The sequence below is a fragment of the Pieris brassicae genome, chromosome 1 (assembly GCF_905147105.1).
Source record: "Pieris brassicae chromosome 1, ilPieBrab1.1, whole genome shotgun sequence".
NCBI lineage: Eukaryota > Metazoa > Arthropoda > Insecta > Lepidoptera > Pieridae > Pieris > Pieris brassicae.
This window is the reverse complement of record NC_059665.1, coordinates 5,425,355-5,447,397: the sequence shown is the minus strand read 5'-3', so window position 1 is coordinate 5,447,397 and position 22,043 is coordinate 5,425,355. Positions and strand designations below refer to the sequence as shown.

The window sequence follows — 22,043 nt, the reverse complement described above, 5'->3', positions numbered from 1 at the left end:
GAATATTGACTTTTTGTATAAGTCTGATTATAGTGTATTGATTGGACTTCACCTCATCTCTTTATCATACATAGGACAAGTGCCTAGTGATTTAGATTATCATTTATCATACAATCTAAACATGATTGATTAATCTTAATACATATAAATAAATAAAACGAAAATACTTTCAAAAGGCGTTTGACATTTATCAAAATTTTATATAATCCATATCAATATATAAAGGACAATTTCCTAAAAGTATTCGACACTTATGACGTCGGAAAAATCTACATTTATTTTATACGACTGTTTGCTTTAACATTTGTCGACAATTCTTTCTACCGTCAAGGTTATAATACAACCTTTCCGTACAACTTAAATGATATTTGCTTACATTATGTGACGCGAAAACGATAAACTATCGCGACTCAGCCCATCTTTGATAACACTATCAGTATATTTTAGCGCATTAAAACTGTGTACATGTAACGTTCTGTGTTCATTATAAAATTTCATTATTTATACCCAGAGTATGTAACATAATGTTAGTGTTGTTATTTTATACATGCATCACTATCACTATAACCAGTGCACTACCAGGTGAAACTATAAAAAGTCAAGGTATTGTTCAAATATTCGCTTTTTTATTTTAACTGTCGATTCTGTATATGTAAACTGTGCTGATGTTCATTTTGTGATACGAAAACGTGGAACTATCGTTGTTTATTTATAATTTATTAATAGGAATTAAATAGCGATAAACAAAACTAAACCGAGGTTCCATGCATCAACATGCTTTTACTAATGATGAATAAATATTTAATTAGCAGACCTAATACACAAATACATTTCAATAACATCCTTACGTTTGTAGCTTTAAAGAAAGACAAAAGTTCTTAACTCACGCGCATGAATTTCATGTACCATTGAAAATTGTGTCTTTGTTTGATAAGTGAGACGTCTTTATATCAAAATGTGGAGTAAGATTATTTTTCTTTATAATTTGCTTAATAAACATGTTTATTATACAATATTTTATAAAATCCATGGGTGGACAGCCGGGGATCGAACCTACCACCTCAGGGATGAGCGTCGCACGCTGAAGCCACTAGGCCAACACTGCCAACTGCTCTATAAGCCCTTTCTAAATATTTATGAGTTTTTATTTTATAAACCTCTTTTTTATGTAAAATAGTAGGTTGCCTTTGTTGCGTTTTTTATAAATAAATATGTTAAACTTATGTATTAAAAGGTTCCAACGGTCACGGTCGGAATTATTCGTTTTTAATGTGTTTTGGGAACTAAAAATGATTTCAAAACAGACATAATTGTAATTTTAAATAATGGTTTTCACTAAGGTTAAACTTTCGATTTTTACACTTAGACCCTCTACCCTCTTTGTTTCAAGGCCAAATAATTATGACACAATAGCTGAACAACTACTAAACGACTCGAATGAAAGTTTCAATTTAACTGCACAAACTTTGTTCAGGGAGTGCTTATTAACCGAAGACTTTTTCATACAGAACTGATACGCTGCATCTTATCCTTAAATAACTGCAATGGAAATCCTACAACCTTTCTATTACCTTACTCCTGTAGTGCGCTGTTGTTAGGCTTGGAAGATTGTCGTAGTATCATTATTACTCAAAAATGTGGAGTACATCACATTTATATATTTTGTTTTTAATTTCAGGTGAATGCCCAACATTTTGTGAAGGTACCGCTTATAAATGTATAAAAGGACAATGTTATTGTGCAAATGGATATGCCCCGAACTATTACCAGACACAATGTGTAAAATGTCCAGGTAAATATACCTAGTCATAATCAGTTCTGATACAAATGAAAATGCATTTTTTTAATGAAGTAATGTAATATTATTAAAATTTATACGTACATATAGTCTCAGCAAAACATAAAAAATATTATATTAGAAATGGCCACCTTTGGCTTTTATACAGGCCTTTAATCTATTTGGCGATTCTGATTTACGCACTGTTTCCAAGGGAAATTTTGCCACTTCTTGCTCCAAAGATTTTTCAGAGACTCAATGTCGCCGTGTCGTTTAGAGCAGGCCATGTCCTCTAAAACTGCCTATAATTTGAAGTTTAAAGGGTTGAGGTTTGGGTTAGATGAGGACCAGTCATCAGGTCTTATAAAGTCTTCTAGCCGAAACCAACGTTCTTGACTTCTTAGGTAGTTTGTGCCTTGTGACCAGGTGCAGAATTCTGCTGGAAAGTCCATAGTATATTCTTAAAAAGTGTATTGCTGAGAGGTTTCACAACACGATCAAAGACTGTATCTTGATCCGCTTTGGCTGAAGTTTTTACTCCTTTTTCACAAAAACATATTTCTGTGACTCTTGATAAGACACACCCCACCAAACCATCACTTACGCAGAATAATGACTTTGCCAGCGAAAGACAGGCAAGCATGAAACATCGAGATACATATGGAAATAGCGATTATATCCGATAGATAGGTTTTATTAAAATGCGTTTTGATAACACATATATACCTCCTAAAATGAGAATAAAGTAAATCAAATCATATTGTGTAAAGCATTATTTTGCTCTTTTTTTTAAGCGCGTATTTTATTTAAAGATTTAAAACAGTATTTCCCCGCTTTATGCTACCCGTAAACTATTCGCCAATCGCTCCTTAAATTTTAATCCTAGTTTGCACTGTTCTGAGATATTCACATTATTAATGTATCATTACAGATAACGATATAGAATTTAATAGAATTTTAAATAATAGTTTTGAGTATAATGAAACGATAAAACCGTGTCACCATGACCGTGCTAGGACCGTGTTAGACTAAAAATATTATTTTTATGAAATAGAAATAGACTAAACCCATTACACCTTACCGTCACCTCGCGTGCCATTCACAGGGCAACGTTAGAATATGTACATCAACCCGTTCAGGTGGAAAACATATGGTGGTGAGCATATGGAGTGACCGTTCTAAATGTGGTGTTTCTTCTAGTATTGTATAATATTAACAATATATCCTAATTATGTATCAATTGTAATTACATATTACGTTGGTTTATTTAGAAAATTAACTTTAAATTCACAGTATTTAAATATTCACGGAAGACAACAATATTTACATAGAGACGACACGCGAATGATACGCAGATGCTTGGTCACTAAATCGATTACATAATCCACGCTATTAAATCATTCTAGTGGGGACAGGTAGTGCTTTTCTCTTTAGCATGCTGATGGTATGAAAAGATGAAGCGGGCAGAGGTTTACCCTTAACTTAAAACCACAGCCACCATCGGAATACTGGGCGTTGATATATCGAACGTACAGTTTCGCAGTCGTTTGGAGGGAAAAGCTAAATTTGCCTCCAAACGACTGCGAAACTGATGTGCTTTACAAGGAAAGACGGTACTTCACCCCGGGTCATCCCTATATATATATAAAGCGCAAATTCGGTCCAACGGAGTACTGTTTTCACGTCTGGGCGAAAGCCTCCCAGTACCAGCTCCTTCCTGCTGTATTCAACGAAGAGTGGTTGGAATCATCGATGAGCAATCTCTATCCGAGCGGCTTGATTTCTTGGCTTTGCGTAGAGATGTAAGGTCTCTCTTCTACCGCATTTACGGTGGAGTTTCATGGGTTTCATGATCGGACGTCGAAGCAGAATACGACATTTCTACCCGTATCATCTCGATGTCTATCGATCCACATCAGCGTTATTTAAGGCAGTTTTTACCGTGCTATATATGGAACCAGCTAAAGTATTTCTAAACCAATTCAAGGGTGCTTAGGGTCCTTCAATAAAAGAGCGTACTAACTCCTAAGGTATCGGCAACGCACTCGGGAGACCTCTGGCATTTAAAGTGTCCATGAGTGTGGTATCACTCAACATAAGGTGAGCTTCTTGCCCGTTTGCTTCCTGTTCTAAAAAAAGAGATTAACAAGATTGAAGGGCCCTAATAATCTGCAATTTGTTCCTGTGGCTACGTGTTGTGTTTAAAGGTTATTGTGTTTCAGGATTAGGAGAGGCCTGCTATGGACCGTGCTGCGGTGATAATATTACTCTGCATTGTTGGAATGGAGTCTGCCAATCATGTTACGGGCCAAATGGAAACTGGGTGTGCAGGTATCTTGTTCATAATTGTCACACTCTTCTAAACCTTAAAAAGTAAAAGTAGGCCAATTTGTTGCTATTAATATAGCAATGTCAAAAGATACAAATATAGGTCGTTTGATATTTTTAGTGGTTTACTTCCAAAATATTTTTTTGTGTATTTCCGTTGTTTTTATGGCGCATAAGTCTAGTCAAATTAAGTTTACCTTATCTTTTTATTCTATGTTCAAGGCTCGCATTATCTTCCTAGGTCATTTACGAATAAGTATATCTAGTAAGTATTCGAATATACCAAATATTGAAAAGCGTTATTGTCGAAATTAGCATGTTGCAATTGTAGCATGATATCGCTTGTACCCAAAATCTTCTAACCTTTTCTTTTCCATTACTTCACATTAAAAACTTCTTAATGGATAGTAATAATCCAGTGGCACTATAACCCTAATCGGCCGCAGATAGCGTACGTTCCTTTGATCATTTTAATTTCATAGGCAAGTAGGTAATTTGCCGTTTGTTAACACATGATCGATTTTGTAGACATGGCTGTTGCCTCACGCTCAGAAGCGAGTGTTAACTGCGTACATAAACATGATTATGAGATACACCATAATACTACATTTTACAAGTAGGAGCATATATGTTTCCCGAAATTATACGTATTTTTTTCAGAGAACCAGTGGATCAAATAGTACTTGTATCTGGTACTCAGATTGTGATGGCAAGTGCGCTGGTGTTGGGAATAATTGCCACCTTCGTCCTTCTTTATAAACTTTGTGCTGCTACTACGATCAGGTTAGATTCATATTTCAAGCATTCTTGATCATTATGACCATAACGTAATATTCACGCCGGAAGTCCCTCGCTAACACATACATTCTACGAGTTCGTGGCTAAATAAGCTACGGTAATTCTTTAGGCCAGTTCGAAAACATTGTATTAATAGATAGATTTTTTAAATCTTAACAGACTGCTAAGCCACTATCGGATACTCAAGATGAGAATCAGCAATTTTGTGAAATAGATTTAATTCGTAGATAATAGAAATGCCAGTATCTTCACCATCCAACATTAAACTAAATCTTAAAAGAGTACTTTAATATTGTTATTGTAGCCACACTATCACAAAATATTAGTAAAGGTTTATTAGTCGTGGAGGCATAAAGGCTGATCATTAAAAAAAAATCGCACGATATGCACTTGGAATATTTGTTTTATAATATATATTTTAAAACCTATTTTCATCTGTGATAATGGTGAAAGAATTTATGGAATAGTTATAGCCAATTCAAGGCTTACAAAACTACAAAAAATTGAATCATTTCTATTTCTACTAGTGTTGATGAATATCATTTAAACCTTTGAGAATTAAAATAATACTATACCTTTCAAAACCAATAAAACAATGACCTATTTTAGACCTGTGGGAAGAAGTGTAAATGGGTCAACAGATGGAGGAAGGCTATCCGTCGGAAGTTTACAAATTTACGTCGATGAGCGACTACGCGATGCACCCCCAAGGTAAGCTTCTTAAAATTCTAGTGATTAAACTGCGTTTAAACTAGAAACTTAACAAATCTTTCATCTTTATTGCAATGCCATAATTACGTGTATTATTATATATACATGCGCACTAGCGCAATAGACAAATATCAAAAGAATAGTAGAAAAATAAAAATGTCAGTCCTACCAAGAGATGGCGTTCTAATCGATTAAAATCCAATCAAGCGTAAGCTCCTGTTTATTTTTATCAAGCAATGATTCCGACAATCAGTGAGAGGCTCTTGTACGTTATTTCAATTATAATAATTATTTGGAATGTTAATATTTATTTTATACTTTCTTATTTTAGATACACCAGAACAGCGCCTTCAGAGTCATCAATTTGCCCGGCACCACATTATCTTAATTCTGGTTTTGTGAGTATTTTAATAAATAATAGTATTAAATAAGTTAAATTAGATAAAACAAAAAAATTATCAATTGTTATTATTTATTTATATGTTTTATAGCTCAAATGTGGACGCTATTGCGGTCTTTCAGGCAAATTAAAGGAGACGGAGAAGCAGCATCATCAGACAAATATTATTGCAGGGAAATTATAAATGATTATTATTTAGACAATTAGAGCCAATTTTATTGGTTTTGATTTAGAAAAATCATGTGTAATTTTGAATATTAAGCCAAACTACTGTAAATATTTTTCTGTACAAATGTTTATATTTTGCAAAGCTATCGACGAATCTCAAAGCAACTTCCTCTTCAACCAACCAACCGATTTTCGTTTAGATGGAAACAGATGAAATAAACATTTAAAACCCTGTTTATCTGTACAATATTAAAGTTATTTAACAAACAATACGTTGCAGATTCACGACAACAGTCTACCACCGCCTGCCTACACGCCACCCGAAAGAAAAGAAGAGAGTCCAAATGGAATAGTTCATATGTGATAAAGTATTGTGATATTGTTGTTCTTCCAAAAATCGATCTTATAAGATACTTATATTAAGTGTAAATATTTTATAAATAAATTTAAAAAAAAATATTATCTCTTTCCGTAAGGTTATAAAGAATACTACTAAATGATAATATATAAATAGTATTTACGACAATCTTAATTTGAGGGTAATCATTATTTTATTAAAAATAAGATTAAGTGACGCAAAAATTATTTAGAGGATTTTTTAAGATTATTATTCACTCTTCTATTTTGTAGAGCAGGTAATATAAATAAATAGTATGTCGAGGTACCATAGTAGATTTCAAGCCAGCAAAGTGGTAATGAAACTAGTGTATAAATGTTCTCATTATGAACTTTTGAAGCAATTATTTTATATTAAATATATTTTTTTGAAATGTACCCGTCAGGTTTATACACAATGTACATATAACGTTTTCCTAAACCTAAAATTACACTTTTAAATAATTGCAACTCTGGACTTGTGTGTGACGTTATCTTAGTGAAACAAAACAACTTTAGCGAGTTTGCCATGCCGTATCTTGCGTATTTGCGTGTATATTAATTTGGCTTTGCTGCTGCTGCGTCCATAGTTATGAATGGAGTTAATCGTTGGTCAAGATCTTCTAACAAACCTAAACAGCTTTGTGAAATTCGGAGTCTCGTTTGTTTCTGCACCTCAGAAAGCATTCTGGGCAGTCAGCAGTGGCAGAGTGGCACATTTTTAATATTATCGACACTTCCTCTAGGAATCTTCTTCTCCTAATAAACAATAAAACCACGACCTTCAGTTCAGGTACTATCGACGTCCCGTGGGGGGGGGGGGGTTAGTCGTTGATAGAAGTTCCTCCTCGCTTGAATTCAGCATTTCAAGCACGAGTTCTTAATTTTAAAAACTCGTTCCGACACGATTCGAATAATTTAGTTCCATAAGAGAAACAAAATAGAATCGATTGGTTTGTTATTTTTATGTTTAGCACTAGTATTAATTTTTTTAATAAATAGTGATAATCGAATGTATCGCATAATCACTATTTATTGTAAGGCCATCGTTAAATCGATATAGGTCCTACCTGACCATATATCTGTGGGATAGCCTGTTGTACGCTTCCCCGGTCTCCAGCCGCAAAAGTAGTATCCTCGACCTAATCACTGGCCCGAAGCCTGTGTGGGCAAGGTCAGAAATTCAGCAGTCGAAAACACTAAGTTAGTGCGATTCCGATTTCAGTGTACGTTAGTAGCCGAAGATTGTAGATGTCGCTACATATCACTAGTCCGCGATTTCAAAAGGCTTTTCATAAGTCACATTTTCCGATAAGGTTAATAAAAGATAGGATATTCGGTTTAAAGATACTTTTTTTCTCAAAGAATTACATTCACTTAGCGAGAAAATTTAGAGTAGGTTAGTAATGAAATTATTTGAAAATAAGCTATATAAACATTTAGTAACGATTTTGTCTTTTATAAACGATCCCATCGGTATTGTGACTGCCATCAAACTCGTTTATACAAAGACAAAAGTTTTAATTCTTCATGCAGTTTACACTGACACAAGACATTAGTCGCATCTAAACTCTATAGTGAAAATATGTATTATCGGCGGAGACTCTAGATTATGGTATATACATATTATATAGCTGATGTGATGACGTCACAATGGCGGAGATTTATTTTTTTCAAATAAAAATTCATTTTTCTGAGAACATGTATTAAGGATGTTATGAAAATCTAGTAACTAAGTTATCTCGAAGGTGGCAACATTATTTATTATCATTTTATCAATAATTATATTGTCGTCAGGAACTCTGTAATCTATACATAATTTTATAAATTGGCATGTTCTGTATTCTGTCATGGGTATAGTTGTCTGCAGTCTGCACCAACTAAATTTGTGACTCTGCACGCTGCAGTGTACTGTGCAATTGGCAAGTTTCTCAAATTGTATTTATTAAATTATTATAAAATGAACATTTAAATTAAAACATTTTATTTAACACTTACAGATAAAAATATAATTTTGTATTATACGAAAAGGTGGTAACTATTTATACAAATGGCAGATGAAGAAATTAATGGAGATACCGATGATATCCAGCATGACAAAGATAAAAACCAAAAGAAAACTGCAAAACATGATAGTGGAGTAGCAGATCTAGAAAAAGTAACAGACTATGCAGAAGAAAAGGAAATATCATCGCAAGATATATCGGGGGTAAGTATTCAAATTAAATTGGTTAAGTTAACTAAAGCAAGGTTATTTTAAGTTCAGTAAGGCAACACGAATAATATTAACATCAAATTATGTATTCATTATGTGGTAAAGAAAAATAATTCCAAGTCCTTTTTGTTTTGGATTACCTTAAAATCTCTTACAGTTGTAATAATATACTCTATCTTGTTTTAAACAAATTTTAGGCTAAATTATATGCTTCATTTGAAATATATATACATATTATTCATATTGCTATCAGTCTTCCCATATTCTGTAAGTCTGTGATTAAACAATGCAATAGTTGTGTTTTTGTTTGCTTAAAATATCTAGTACCTCAACATATTTTTTGTTTAACTTTCCAGGCCCTTTCATTGATTGGTGATAGAAGAAATAAAGAAGCAGCAGAAAGGTTGGAAAAAGAAAAGGAGCTGCAAAAAGTTTCAGTTAAAAAGGAAGATATTGCACTAATTGTATGTATTCCCATATGTTAATATTATTTAAAGTTAACTTGCTGGATTATGGACAATCTCTTAGCTAGGAGAAATAATTTTGATGGATTATAGTAGTTAATGAATAAATATGCCAAAATCTCAATTTTATTTTTAATCCTAAATAGGATTCCATAACATGCTCATGAGACTGTATTTAGTGAAATATGAAGCCTACAACATCGCATTACACTCAAAGTGACTTCTTACTAACACATTGTAGAGAGTTTTGATTGCGCTGTTATTTGTGAAGCCACAAGCTATAACCAAGATCAACATTAAAATATACTCCCAGATCCTTAATAAGACAAAATTTTGTATTTACAGGTAAATGAAATGGAAATCTCAAAGTTTTTAGCAGAGAGAACACTAAGGGAACACAGAGGTGATGTTGTTGCTGCATTAACAACACTTACAAATTAAATTTAAAATAGACTTATCCACACATATAGTTTTGTTTTATTCAGTTTTGGTTTAAAAAAATATTTATTATAAAACCAAAAAATACCATAAGTGCCTGTAATATATACACTTGAGAAACTTAAGAAAAGAGTCTAGATGGTTAAATAAAGGTACTATACTGCTCAGCTTCACATTTATGTAAATCCTTACTGTGCTTGATAATAGTTATGTTGTAGAGGTATTGTAATATGTGTTTTATTATAAGATATGGTAAATTTTATTAAGAATGTTTTAATTCAAACCAACAAGCAACATGTTTGAACAGCAAACAAACAAACTTTTAACTTATTAATGCAGACATATGTTCCAAAGCATGCAAGCAAATGTGCATGTGGGGAATATAATAACTAAACATTTTCAAATTGTACTGCAGAGTACAATTTTATATTGCCAGTAAAAAGCAATCTCCTCCAACTAGCTGTAGTCTAGTTAGAACTATTACAATTTTGTATGGAAAAATGCTGTCTGATGTGAATTTACCTTAGTTTGAAGGATGATTTTTTAACTTTAATTAACACTAGTAGGTACTACCTACAGAAGCCAAATGATTAGTAACAACAAACACAAGAGATGAAACAATGTCTCAAGGGATAATGCAGAATTGTGAAAAAACTAATCGATGTTAGTCTTAGTGGTTAAGCGTGTCACTCTCAACTCAGAAGTTGTGCATTTTTACCCTGTGAATACACCATTCGATTTTTGTTTGTCATTGGGCAGATTAAGGCAAGGGCCTGCACGGTACTCTATGGTACAATCGGTGAAATAAACATGTAGAAGCACAAGTCATGATCCCCTCATTGCTTAATGCTTATATAGATAATAGACACTAATTTAGACGTGTAACTGCCTAAGATTTTACTCCCTCAACCTCCACTCCATAACGCTCTTATATGCGAACTTGAAGATAGTAATCATCTTGTCCGTGTAAAAAAATAAACACCTTAATTTTTAAATAACGTTGTGGCGCCAGCTGTTGTTCACTTGCCTAACTAAATCATTTACTACGCTATCACGAATATATTTTGTAGCTAAAGTAACATTAGATAAACTCGGCACAGAGAAGCCAGATAGTTTTTGTAATGCAACTCTTGTCACATTAATGTTCCTAACGAATATTATTTGTTTTTATTAACTTGTGTTTGTAATTAATTCTACAATCTCATTGAACAGAAAAACTTAAGTCGTTTATGTGATGGACAAGCAACTCACCTCACCATAATGAAGAAAATTAATATTATATTTAATTACTACACAACTACAATTAGGTATTGTAAAAAATCCACTAAAGTTTTCCACGAACTACGCTTATCTGTAGGTAAAACAATCATTTAAATCTGATTGCATTAATTGAATCTGTGACTTGTTAACGTCTAGTCTGTGGCTGACGTTTCGTATTGTGTGTGTTTTCTACGTTTATTTTATTTTTTCTAATTAAACCTACTTAACTTCCACTCTCTTATTTATTTATAAATTTTATTAATTTGGCTTATTTAGTGAAAATTGCTCCAAAAGTATCCTGCACCTTCACGGCGGTAAGTACATTTGATAAATGTCAATCTATCCATGAACACCCAACTGCTGATCGTATGCATGCCTATATTAAATAGTAGTATGGCCTTGGCGTTTTTTTTACTAAAATTACAAATTTAACAACATTTTTTTAACCCAGAAAGCAATATTCATAGGTTACTATTACTTTGTTATGGAGTAGGCAATGAAAAAAACTAATACCAAATAGCCTAGAATTTATTTACCGACATAATTTATATAATTTATGTTGGTAACTATGCTAATCTTGGTGTTCATTTCTTTTTAGCTTAAAGATCCCTGAACTGTCATAAGTTTATATTGTACCCTTAAAATAAATATTTAATTGTATTATAATTATTATATTGAATAAGTTAATGGTTCGATATAAATTTAATATATCCATTTTCCTTAATTATTAGTAACTAACTGAAATTGTCCAAATCGTGAAAATATTGCATATAATCATAATTATATTAAGAACTACACAATTTTTTTATTTGTAACAAATGTAATGCAAAAAGGTAAAGATATTTATTGAAAACTTGTATATGTTATTGTTATGTGTAAAATACTTTTAGTGGAGAAATATTGCCACTGCCATAGTACTAACTATCAGTACCATATATCATATATGTTTTTGACATACAGGAGTCAAACTTAGCATGAAGTTGTGATTATGAAACTTAGCCTGACTATTGCCTTTAATAAGGTGATTTATAAATATGCACACACATGTATTAAGCATAAGCCACATGCATGCACAAGTTTTATTTCATGGATAAATTATAGTCTGCAGATAACTTATAAGACAGGTTACCTAGTTTAAAGGTGGGATTTAGATATCAATTTTTTTTTATATTAAAATCTTTATTTTTCAGTATTTATTATGAGTTTGATACTAAATTTATATTGATCAATTAAATTAATATTATAAAATGTTACAAAATGCATATCTTTTCACAACTTCTCCTAAAAACTGAAAGTAGAAATCTTTATTATACACTAAAATTACGTATTGCTTAGAGTCAAAATTGCCCAAAAATAGTTATTAAAATTTGATTGACACTGAATATATTTTAATTTCAACTTTATTCTTTCTAAATGATTAATTAAAACTTGTAATATTGGGGGTACATTTTTGACTGCAAAATAACTGCTAAATTTATCAGGTGAGAGAACACTTCCAAACCTTATATACTAAAATTTTGTTAAACCCAAAACTGTAGGAGATGACTTTGCCTTCTTTTATTTATTGATAAAATATATATTAGAAAAAAGACATACCTCTTAGTCATATATGTTAAAACAATCTAATAACAGTGTTTTATCTAACTAACTATCTTGCGATGAAAAGAGACTAATGTGTAAATTAATTAAAATGGTACAATTTAAGAAATGGACACATTACTGATTTATTTGTTATTAATAAGGTGGTTACAGATCAGTTTTATATGTATACTACATATAAAACTGATCTGTTCTCATTGAAAAAAAATATCTTTGTCACTGTAGTATAAATATTTCATTTTCCTTTATTTAATTTGTTTGTTTGTATAGTTCCTTCTTTATTAACCTTTAAATTGTGTATTAATGTATAAAACCAGATAATACAATATTTATTTTAAAAGCTACATGTCTGTTGTGCCATATGTTTTTAATGATAAATTGTAGAAATCTAGATATAATATGTATAATGTTCTATATTATTACCCAGAATATTTCCTATACAATCACCTTGCTCATTCGTTATTCGTCATGTAATTGCTTAGGTCGAAGGATATTTCCGGGAACAAGGCCTTGAATAACTTCGTCACAAGGACTGAGGGTGCGCGTTAACGAAAATCTTTTTCTCGTTTCTAGGTCATCCCCTCGTAACGTCCCTGTCCTTAATATACAGTTTCATCCAAAGTAATTTACCTACTTACGGCGTGTCGTTTAGAGTTAGTGTAATTTTGACCTATATTTAATTATATTGTATAATGTAAGTTATATGTAAGTATTTAAGAACATTATAAAATTTCAGTGACATACCTCATACTTTAAGGGGAGACGCCCCTTTAAAAATATGAGGCATTTAGAGGGAGGATATTACCTTCGTATACTTAAAACTATAAAATAATATAGCTTTCACTGTTGTGACGAATTCTGATAAAAATATTAATACCTTCCCATACGGTTTGTGACCTGACTTTATTTATATTTTATGAGTGTTATCATTACGTTATCGTTATTGTAATCACTGACACACACGATCTAATTCGGCACGCAGATGGTACTATAAATAATTAACCAATCGTCTAATACTGGCCTAGTATATTGTGTGATTAATATTAATTGATAATTTTTACTAATACTCCTGTTAAAATGGATACAAAACAAACGAGGAAAACAATTTCATCATAAAAAGCACTTCATACGCTCCTTTAAAAAACTTACTTTTTATTATATACCTACTTTTCATATATTATACTTTATTCTATTACGTTTCGAGACACAGTTAAAGTCTTTTTGAAGCGTAAGCGACTCTTTTGTTTAGACACTTTATCAATAAAGGGTTAATCTATACTCTATTACTTTGAAATACGAAATTTAACTTATCTGAAAATAGACGTAATGTTACACGCAGAAATATTACGGTAAGCTATTGATGTCTATACAGGTGTCGTTTCAATATATATGTGATGTACATTGCACAGATTGCCAATCATAAGTGTAGTAAGTGGACTGCAGTGTTTAGGGACGGGTCACTATCCCGTAGTTAATTCAACTTCGGCCATCGACCTCGCCTGGACGCATGCATTGTCGCATTAGTCGCGTGCTTTGAATGAAAGCTCCATTTTTGATTATGCACTGTCATTAATCACGTCAGTACTGCCGTTCGCGGCTCTGCTTAAAATAATTAAGGATTAAATATGATCTTGAATGATCGAGACGATATTATTATACGAAAGTAGTATAAATATTTGATTGATTTTGATATTTTACATTTTACAAAAAAACTTTTCATACAAATTTCACTCCTAACTTTACCATTAGAGTCGGTGCTTTAAAATGGTATCGCAAAGTTCTCTGATGTATGTAAAGTAGTCGAGGCACGTATTTAATTTTACTATCATTTTCTTAGATGAATAAATGATTGGTGCCTTAAGAAATTACTCATCAAGTGTTTCATATTTTTTATTTTATTGATATTAGGTAGATGTGCAAATATTTGCAGTTTGAAATTATTTAATTATGTATTAATAATTCAAATAAATACTTAAATAATCTTGTTATGTTTTTGTTAGCCTCAACAAGTTGACTGAATTGCCTTAAATTACGTGTAAAATTAATTAAGTGTTTGGGTTGCCGATATTTTTAAACAAATAGTTTATTAAATTAAACATATACTAAATCTACAGGATATCGATTTGTGGTAGAGTTGCGAGGTGCGACACAGGCGGGGCGTCGACCCTCACCATCAGGGCAAATGGGTAGTTAGGGTAATTTTCAAAATAAGTACGTACGCTAGTTAGTTTAATGTGATCGGATTCGGGACCGAATCAATTAATGTTTATATTTTAAAGGCAAAAGTGCTTCCCGAGAAAAAAATATCTGCCTTACTAGGAAGTAAGGCAGATATTTTTTTCTCACGGTTTGATGGTTCACGCACGGTGTAGTACCCTAGAGTTCTTGCCTTGCCTTAAACAGTAATTGTTCAAAACACAAATATTATCAAGGAAATGGACCTAAGAACTCCAATAACGTACAATACCAGTCACCAGACAAAAGTTTTCAAAGAATTACGTATAATTATATATTGTGTTGTTAAAATATATAAGTACGTACTTTACGTTGCAAACTGAAATTTTACCTTACGCTCGCTATATGAGTTGCAATATCAACAGGTGTCAATATCACAATATTTGTTATGAACTTACAGGCGTTTTTTTATAAAAATACAACCGCACTTTTGCATCGTGTTCGACGAAAGTGCCGTAATTGATGGAACGAATAGTTTCTCTTGCGAAAACTGAAACGTCCAATAAGTAGCGCATATGGAATAGAGAGTGGATTGCACGAGAGCTCTTATCTAACAAAGTTAGTTACTATTATAGAAGGCGGGGACCGGGTCACGAATTTTACGTTTACGGGTACTCTCGACCCTACCGTTGTATGTGTGCCACAGATGTAGGTTAACATGAACCGCGCTCGATACGCCACCGCTCGCGCTGCCACCGATGTCGACCACCTAACCTAGATCAGGGTGCGGAGAGATCGCTTATGAAATCTGGCGCACACTGCATAAATGACATAGAATTTAATACCTTTATTTGGCTCATTTTATCATGTAACGCTTACATCTACTTTCGCGTACATAACCTTCGCACTTTCTCCCTATAATTTTGCTGTGAATGTAAAGTTGAATATTTTTGTATTTGCCGATTCAAAGGGACGATAAGCGATTGAGCGCAATGGGTTATTGCAAAACTCAAACATTCTTATCGTCGAAAATTGGTCAAGTGCTATTTATAGTGGAGCGTAACACATAAACGTACTTTAAACCTTGAATACTTCCCTGAAAGTAGGCGTGTTTCATTGTACGATCTCTTTTTTAATATCAAGCACATCATTGGCTTAACGGAAACTATTCTAGAGTGTAGCTGATTTTACCTTTGTCTATTATAATTCCGGTTTGATGATTTGATTTTTTTAGTTACCACCTAGTTGTGTTTGTTAGCTGAAAATCAAGCTATATAATAAATTTATTTAATATGAACACTCAAAAAAACTTTTGAACTTTGCATATAATGTATTAAGCCGAAAATCATAACAATTATGTATATATTAGTGGTTTAAGGTTTAAGTGGTTGCCTGGAAGAGATCGTTCGAAATAAGGATCGATAAGGCCGCCAGTTAAAGCCCTCCTTTTGATTTATTTATGTTCAATTTTTTATTTTAATATAACGAAGTGTTAATGAATAAATAAATATTATATTATATATTACAAGCATGCACTTTTAATCGTCATCTAAACATACGTCCATGTTATCCTAAATGCTAAGTCGTAATTGGCATGAGTTTCTTTCAGTGGAAAGCGCTGTTGACAGGCGTTCAGGAATTTTTTTAAAGAATCCGGCGTAAGATAATACTTTCATTGTATTCTTATCTCAACTGAGATTTAGAAAAGAAACATAGGAGAGATTGGAATGCGTTGCTGACACTGTTCATCAACTGCTGGTAGCTCGATACGGCCAATTGTGCGAGCCGATTTCAAAACGAAAGTACCGCGCATCTAGGACGGTGAACGTATTTCTCGCTGTGATCTCTTGCAATTTACCAACATTTGAATGTGAAATATACCTACTCAATTATTAAGAATCGGTCGTCTAATGTGCTTTCTAAGTCTACCTTTAATGGGGTCTGCTGTATGACTAAAACTGCAACAAGCATCTATACGATACTTTCTTTAGAATTTTTAATTATGATTATCGTGTTCATATATTTATTTATAGCTTATCTATAGCAACATTTTAAATAAAATATAAGAAAACTATAATACAATTAAGTATTTTTGCTAAAAGTACCAGAATATATTTTTTAATCACAGTATATTACCATACGCTTCACAAATAGGTCGCTCCTGCAAAGAGGACGAGTCGAGAAAACTATTGAGCAAATATATTCTATAGATAAAGATGACTATAAACTTTTCACTCGTGGCAATAAAATAAATAATCATTTACCTAATTTTGGCTTGTACGTGTTGAATAGACCATATGAATTTACTGATATATATCGATAGAAAATTGGTATACTTGAAATAGAATGCTATCAGGAATGTATCTAAAGGATGCATACTTTTCGTATTTGCTATCGCATTTAATTCTAAGACAAGTACTTAGACATTAAATGATATTTTACATTGAGGAGGAAGTGATAAAATATTTCTTTTTTGACGATACACGTACGTATTATCAATTGTAATTCGGTGTTGAACATTGACCGTTTTCAGAAGACGACAATGACAGCGTTAGCGCCGCTCTACCGAATGGTTATTATATCACCAGAGATATCGTAACTTTTGTCCAGTACCACTAGAAAGCGCAATGGGCCATTCGCTTTTCTGATACTATTTATTGCCTAGGAAACTTCGATCGTCGCTTTTCAATTTAGTTCTGTTCAGCATAAAGTAACTTTCGCCACTCTAATTGCAATTTTGCTTTGGAAAGTTCGGTTTTATCATTTGCTGTTGCAAAGGCAGAGTAATATGACGTTCTATTGTATTTTTAAAGCAATAATCAAAATTATCGAATCAATTAAGAAAGCATAGTCTTTTATCTGTTTACAAGATTTAAAGATAACTTTTATATTCTACATGTTTTAAATGCTATATTTTAGAATTCACCATATTTATAACTATTAGATCCTCAACTAAAATGTAACTATATTATACAACAGTTTGAGTTTAAGATCCCATAAGCCTTACCTCGGATCTCATAGGAAACAGTCAGAAATTCTAAGTAAACTGAAGAGTTGAACATTACTCAAGTAACAAATATGTTATCCGATAGGAACGTATATTGCTGTAGAATAATGAATCTTATTGTCGCGGATAAAAGAACAGATTAATATGTACAGGATGTTGCCGAACATTGTACATGTTCCATTCAACCATGAACTCCTTTGAGCGTCCCGCGTAGCTAAGACCTCAATTTTTTAACTCTTACTTATTGGTCAATCAATGTAACATTTGCATTGTGTTGTACCTACCTACTGACATTGTTTCATGTTCCGCACATTTTTGCTTCTAATATATTAACATTTATATTTATGTTAACAATATACACGTGTTAATTGTATTACGTAGATTTTCTATGGATTTATTTTATTTATATGTAGAGAATATTAAATATGTATAGTCTTGTTGAAACAGTGTTAATTAGACTTTGAGTATTAGAAGGGCAGCAAAAGTTTTCTTCAGCACTTCTAGTAAACTAACATCTTTTTAGCATGTAAGCAATGGGTTACGTTAGGTTTTTATATGCTTAAAGTTAAGTGACCTCACAGCATTAGGCAACAGAACCTAAGATTCAGAGTTATTATTATTATTCAGAGAGATTAAGAGACTTATTGCTAAGTATGTATGTAGTATTATAAATTCTATACCTTTTTGACACACGGGAGTCAAACTTTGACCTAAGTCTAGAACCCCAATCTGAGTCTAAAGGTGTGTTTGAAGATGAGACTAAGAATTTAATAAAAGTAATAAGCAAAAGTAAATCGTATCCAAATACGAAGTCAGAATTATTAACCTATAGGCACTTTATTATATATTTATATTTAAATTAATTTTACCTCCAAAAATGCTTGGATATCTCTTAAACTACTGAACCGATTCTGTTGATGTTGGAACTGTTTCCTAAATTAAAATATTTCAGATTTTTAATCAAAAGATATCTAACGATTCACTTTTAGTCATCGAGGAGTTTTTGGACAAACGTACATACACTTTGAAATAGCCACACACGTGCTTCGAAGCCTAAATCATACTCAAATATTATGACTCCAATATGTCAAGGTCACACTGACAACTTTCTTTTTGATGTGGGTTAAAAAGCTGCACATTAAGCATGCAGTAGCCTTATTGGGGTTCTAATTAAGTAACTTAAAATTAAGGTTAATTATAAATCCATATTTACTTCTTCATAATTAAAGCTTTCGTAGCATATAATAGTTATGAGCTCACTTATAAACACTAATAATATATAACTTATTTCAGGTACAATCATCCAGTCTTCGCGCTACGAAAGTGTAAGCCTATGTATTAACTAGACGTAAGTAATTGTTAAGTAACATTTAATCAGGCATGCCTAGATATCGAAAGCACAACGTTTCTAGTTGTGTAAGCTGTGAAGTAGACGTCATTGCTCAATTAGATGCATCTCGTTTATGTCGTGAGAGCCGAGTTTCCTAATGTTGAGCGCTTGCCACAACTGTTTCCCAATAGAAAGTCTTCCCATACAGGAAGCATTGCATTGCACGTGCAGCCGCCCTCTCGTTGCACGGGAGGGGCGGCGGCCGATGCACTTTCATGTTAGTGACGTCACACGATACCTTCCGTCAGCGTCACGCCGTGCCCAGTAAGAGCTATTACGCAACTCACGCGCACCACTCGACTTTCCAATTTCGACAATGCTTTGTTTTGTGCTTTCAAATTTTGGTTTCAGTCTTCCGTTTATGATTCTTAGTGTTTCGCTGTGAGATTTGTTTTTTTGTGTAATACAATGCATGGTAACCACGTGTTTGTACAGATCTTGGAGTCAGTAAATGTAGTCAATATTTTAGGTTGAGGGTTTAATTTTAATTTATTATTTAAGTCACTCCTGTTTTCTAATGGCATGCATAGACCACAGTCCTCTACTTGCTACGGTCCATACGTACTTCTCTGGCTAGAGAGTGAAGAGAATGACAAGAAACCTGTCTTTACTCATAATTCACGTGGTCTTCAAAGTTTTATAAAGGAAATGAAACAATAGCAGAAATGTTTGCCGTTGGTCAATTAGTTAAATACTTGTTATTTCATTCGTTTGTTTTCCACGTGACACCTTTGATGTCGTTATAGGGTTTCACCTATTGATAACAACTTTCTCACAACGGCACGAGGCTGAATCTCTATATTTAAAGGTTAAAAAGTCACTCAACACGTGAACAATGGTTAATAATAATTACAATATGGCTGAAAATTTCGTATACCATCTCATAAAACAATGCTATTACCGCGATAAAAAATACATATTTTATTTATTTATTTATAAGATATCTTACATCTACACATATACATAATTTAAAAAAGAAAACACTTATACACTATAGGCACAAAGATAAAACGATTACAAAATATAACAGCTAAAAATCGAAAATAATCTTTAACATGGCTTTTATTTAAAAATAATTCTGTTGTGATTAATTATAATATTATAATTATGAATGCTTTTCAATGCATAAAAACCAGTAATAATTAGTTTGGTCGTAAAGAAGTGGTTTCTTCCCAGTCCTCGGAACTGTACTTTATACGTGATACAGACTTACAAAATACCGCAATAAGAACATATAATATAGTTATAAAACTGTATGGAAAATATATAAATATATTTTATGCAATAAGCATTCTTAAACACAAAATTTATAAACTTCGAAAATCATCTAATTTTAAATCTAAACCATTCTCGGATCAATAAAACAATATTAAAAATATGTTTGTGCACACACAAAATCGGTCCAGAAGTCTACTAACAAACACGCTAAAGATTTTTCTTATTCATTAAGCCTATTGTCATCACTAAATTCGTGAATGTGTCAACTGTCAATACTCGTGCTGATAATAGAGAATACAATGGCAGTGATGTGGTACTGAATTGACAATTGACCTGTGATACCGAGTGCTATAGAAAGGAAAGGTCATCTAAAATAGTAAATGAGAAAGTTAATCGTGGAAAGTGCACTCGGCCGATGCTGGCACTTGATTTCAATCTTGTAAAAATGTTTTCACTTAGCTGTCAAAATCATGTTATTCTTGCCACGCCGCTGAAAATTGCGTATTGCTAGTAAATTTTTATCAGGTCATTTGAATTATCATCAGGCATCAATAACATCTCAGGCGAGCTTTTATGGGACCTCGTATCCGCATCTTTTTCATTTATATATTTTCTCTTTATATGCTATATTATATATATTTCTTTTTATAGGTAGTGATGTTATTTTCTCCGCATCGTTGATTTGAATATGCCAGTTTCCGTGCAAGGTTTCCTTAGTGTTCGAAGTGATCATTGTAATAAAATTCTGTTTCTGCGCAGTGAAGAATTGCGCGCTTAAAACACTTATATTGCTCTACCTCTTGCCTAATGGTTCCAAACAAGGATTTTGTAATCAATGGACTCAGATTCCGAACTTAGACGCCCATTTTCTCCGTTGTCCTGGCTTAATAAACAAGCCTTAGCTCCTTCCAGAAGCTCAGAAGTTTCACGGGCTACATCAATGCTCCCGGAGATTTCTGTTTAGGTGACAGATTCCTCTGGGCTGAACCCTGTTGATAAATAAATCGAATTGAGTTAGCAAGCGAAACGGTATATAACAACAAATTAATACATTTATTTATATATTATCTACCTGAATTGGATTCTTTAATGACGTCACATAACCACATCGAATTGCGTGGAATTAACGTGACGTGCATACGCATATAAATAAATTTTAAACCTGATTTTCTTAGTGACTTCTAAATCATTAATTCACTCACTCCGCTGACTCTGCGACCCACATAGTGTATTGGCCTCCGAAATGAGCAACTTCCAGCGCTCCTGTGCCACTTCCCACCGTCTGCCTTCTTAAGATTCCTTGACCGCCAGATATTGGGCCATTCGCTCAAGGTGCTCAGCCATTTCAGGCCTTGCCATTTTTGCAGCTTTTGGATCTCCAAGCCTCATAGCCGTACATTAAGATGATTTATATAACAGTATATGTTTTAGCGAGCAGTGTTGGCCTAGTGGCTTCAGCGTGCGACTCTTATTCCTGAAGTCGTAGGTTCGATCCCCGGCTGTGCACCAATGGATTTTCTTTCTATGTGCGCATTTAACATTGGCTCGAACGGTGAAGGAAAACATTTAGATATTTAGTCGACGACGTGCGTCAGGCGCAGAAGGCTGATGGTCATGAAACAGATACAGAAATGTGAGGCCCAGACCTAAACCAGATTTATTTATTTATATGTTTGTTTTAATAACAGCCAGAGGCAATAAAAATAGATTATATGTAATT

At 32.9% G+C, this 22,043-nt stretch overlaps 3 protein-coding genes across 6 annotated transcripts in view; all 3 read left to right on the top strand.

Moving 5' to 3' along the window:
• The first annotated feature begins 436 nt into the window (after positions 1–436).
• LOC123715937 lies at positions 437–6,641 on the top strand. The gene is made up of 7 exons (XM_045671324.1): positions 437–603; positions 1,679–1,792; positions 4,000–4,108; positions 4,766–4,888; positions 5,513–5,614; positions 5,946–6,012; positions 6,463–6,641. Exons 1-7 carry the CDS (start codon positions 525–527, stop codon positions 6,544–6,546), a joined length of 678 nt encoding a protein of 225 aa, XP_045527280.1. The 5' UTR covers positions 437–524; the 3' UTR covers positions 6,547–6,641.
• Positions 6,642–8,398: 1,757 nt separating this feature from the next.
• LOC123709955 (huntingtin-interacting protein K) lies at positions 8,399–9,703 on the top strand. Its single transcript, XM_045661593.1, has 4 exons — positions 8,399–8,479; positions 8,558–8,766; positions 9,129–9,236; positions 9,582–9,703. Exons 2-4 carry the CDS (start codon positions 8,608–8,610, stop codon positions 9,675–9,677), a joined length of 363 nt encoding a protein of 120 aa, XP_045517549.1. The 5' UTR covers positions 8,399–8,479; positions 8,558–8,607; the 3' UTR covers positions 9,678–9,703.
• Positions 9,704–11,103: 1,400 nt separating this feature from the next.
• The window catches only part of LOC123709031 (protein roadkill), a 34,386-nt gene continuing 23,446 nt past the window's right edge, over positions 11,104–22,043 (top strand). For 2 of the 4 annotated variants that reach the window (XM_045660150.1, XM_045660134.1), the window contains exons 1-2: positions 11,104–11,248; positions 19,009–19,040. The gene's annotated coding sequence lies outside the window, so the exon portion shown is untranslated. Of the gene's footprint in view, positions 11,249–19,008; positions 19,064–22,043 lie in introns of all 4 variants that reach the window. The other 2 variants (XM_045660158.1, XM_045660142.1) reach the window with 1 other exon arrangement.

Excerpts from the sequence above, each read along its gene's own strand:
- LOC123715937 (XM_045671324.1), top strand. The coding sequence starts at position 525 with ATGTTAGTGTTGTTATTTTATACATGCATCACTATCACTATAACCAGT. Across the intron at positions 604-1,678 it reads TGAAACTATAAAAAGTCAAG|GTGAATGCCCAACATTTTGT; the intron begins GTATTGTTCAAA and ends TTTTAATTTCAG. Across the intron at positions 5,615-5,945 it reads CTACGCGATGCACCCCCAAG|ATACACCAGAACAGCGCCTT; the intron begins GTAAGCTTCTTA and ends TTCTTATTTTAG.
- LOC123709955 (XM_045661593.1), top strand. The coding sequence starts at position 8,608 with ATGGCAGATGAAGAAATTAATGGAGATACCGATGATATCCAGCATGAC. Across the intron at positions 8,767-9,128 it reads CATCGCAAGATATATCGGGG|GCCCTTTCATTGATTGGTGA; the intron begins GTAAGTATTCAA and ends TTAACTTTCCAG. Across the intron at positions 9,237-9,581 it reads AGGAAGATATTGCACTAATT|GTAAATGAAATGGAAATCTC; the intron begins GTATGTATTCCC and ends TTGTATTTACAG.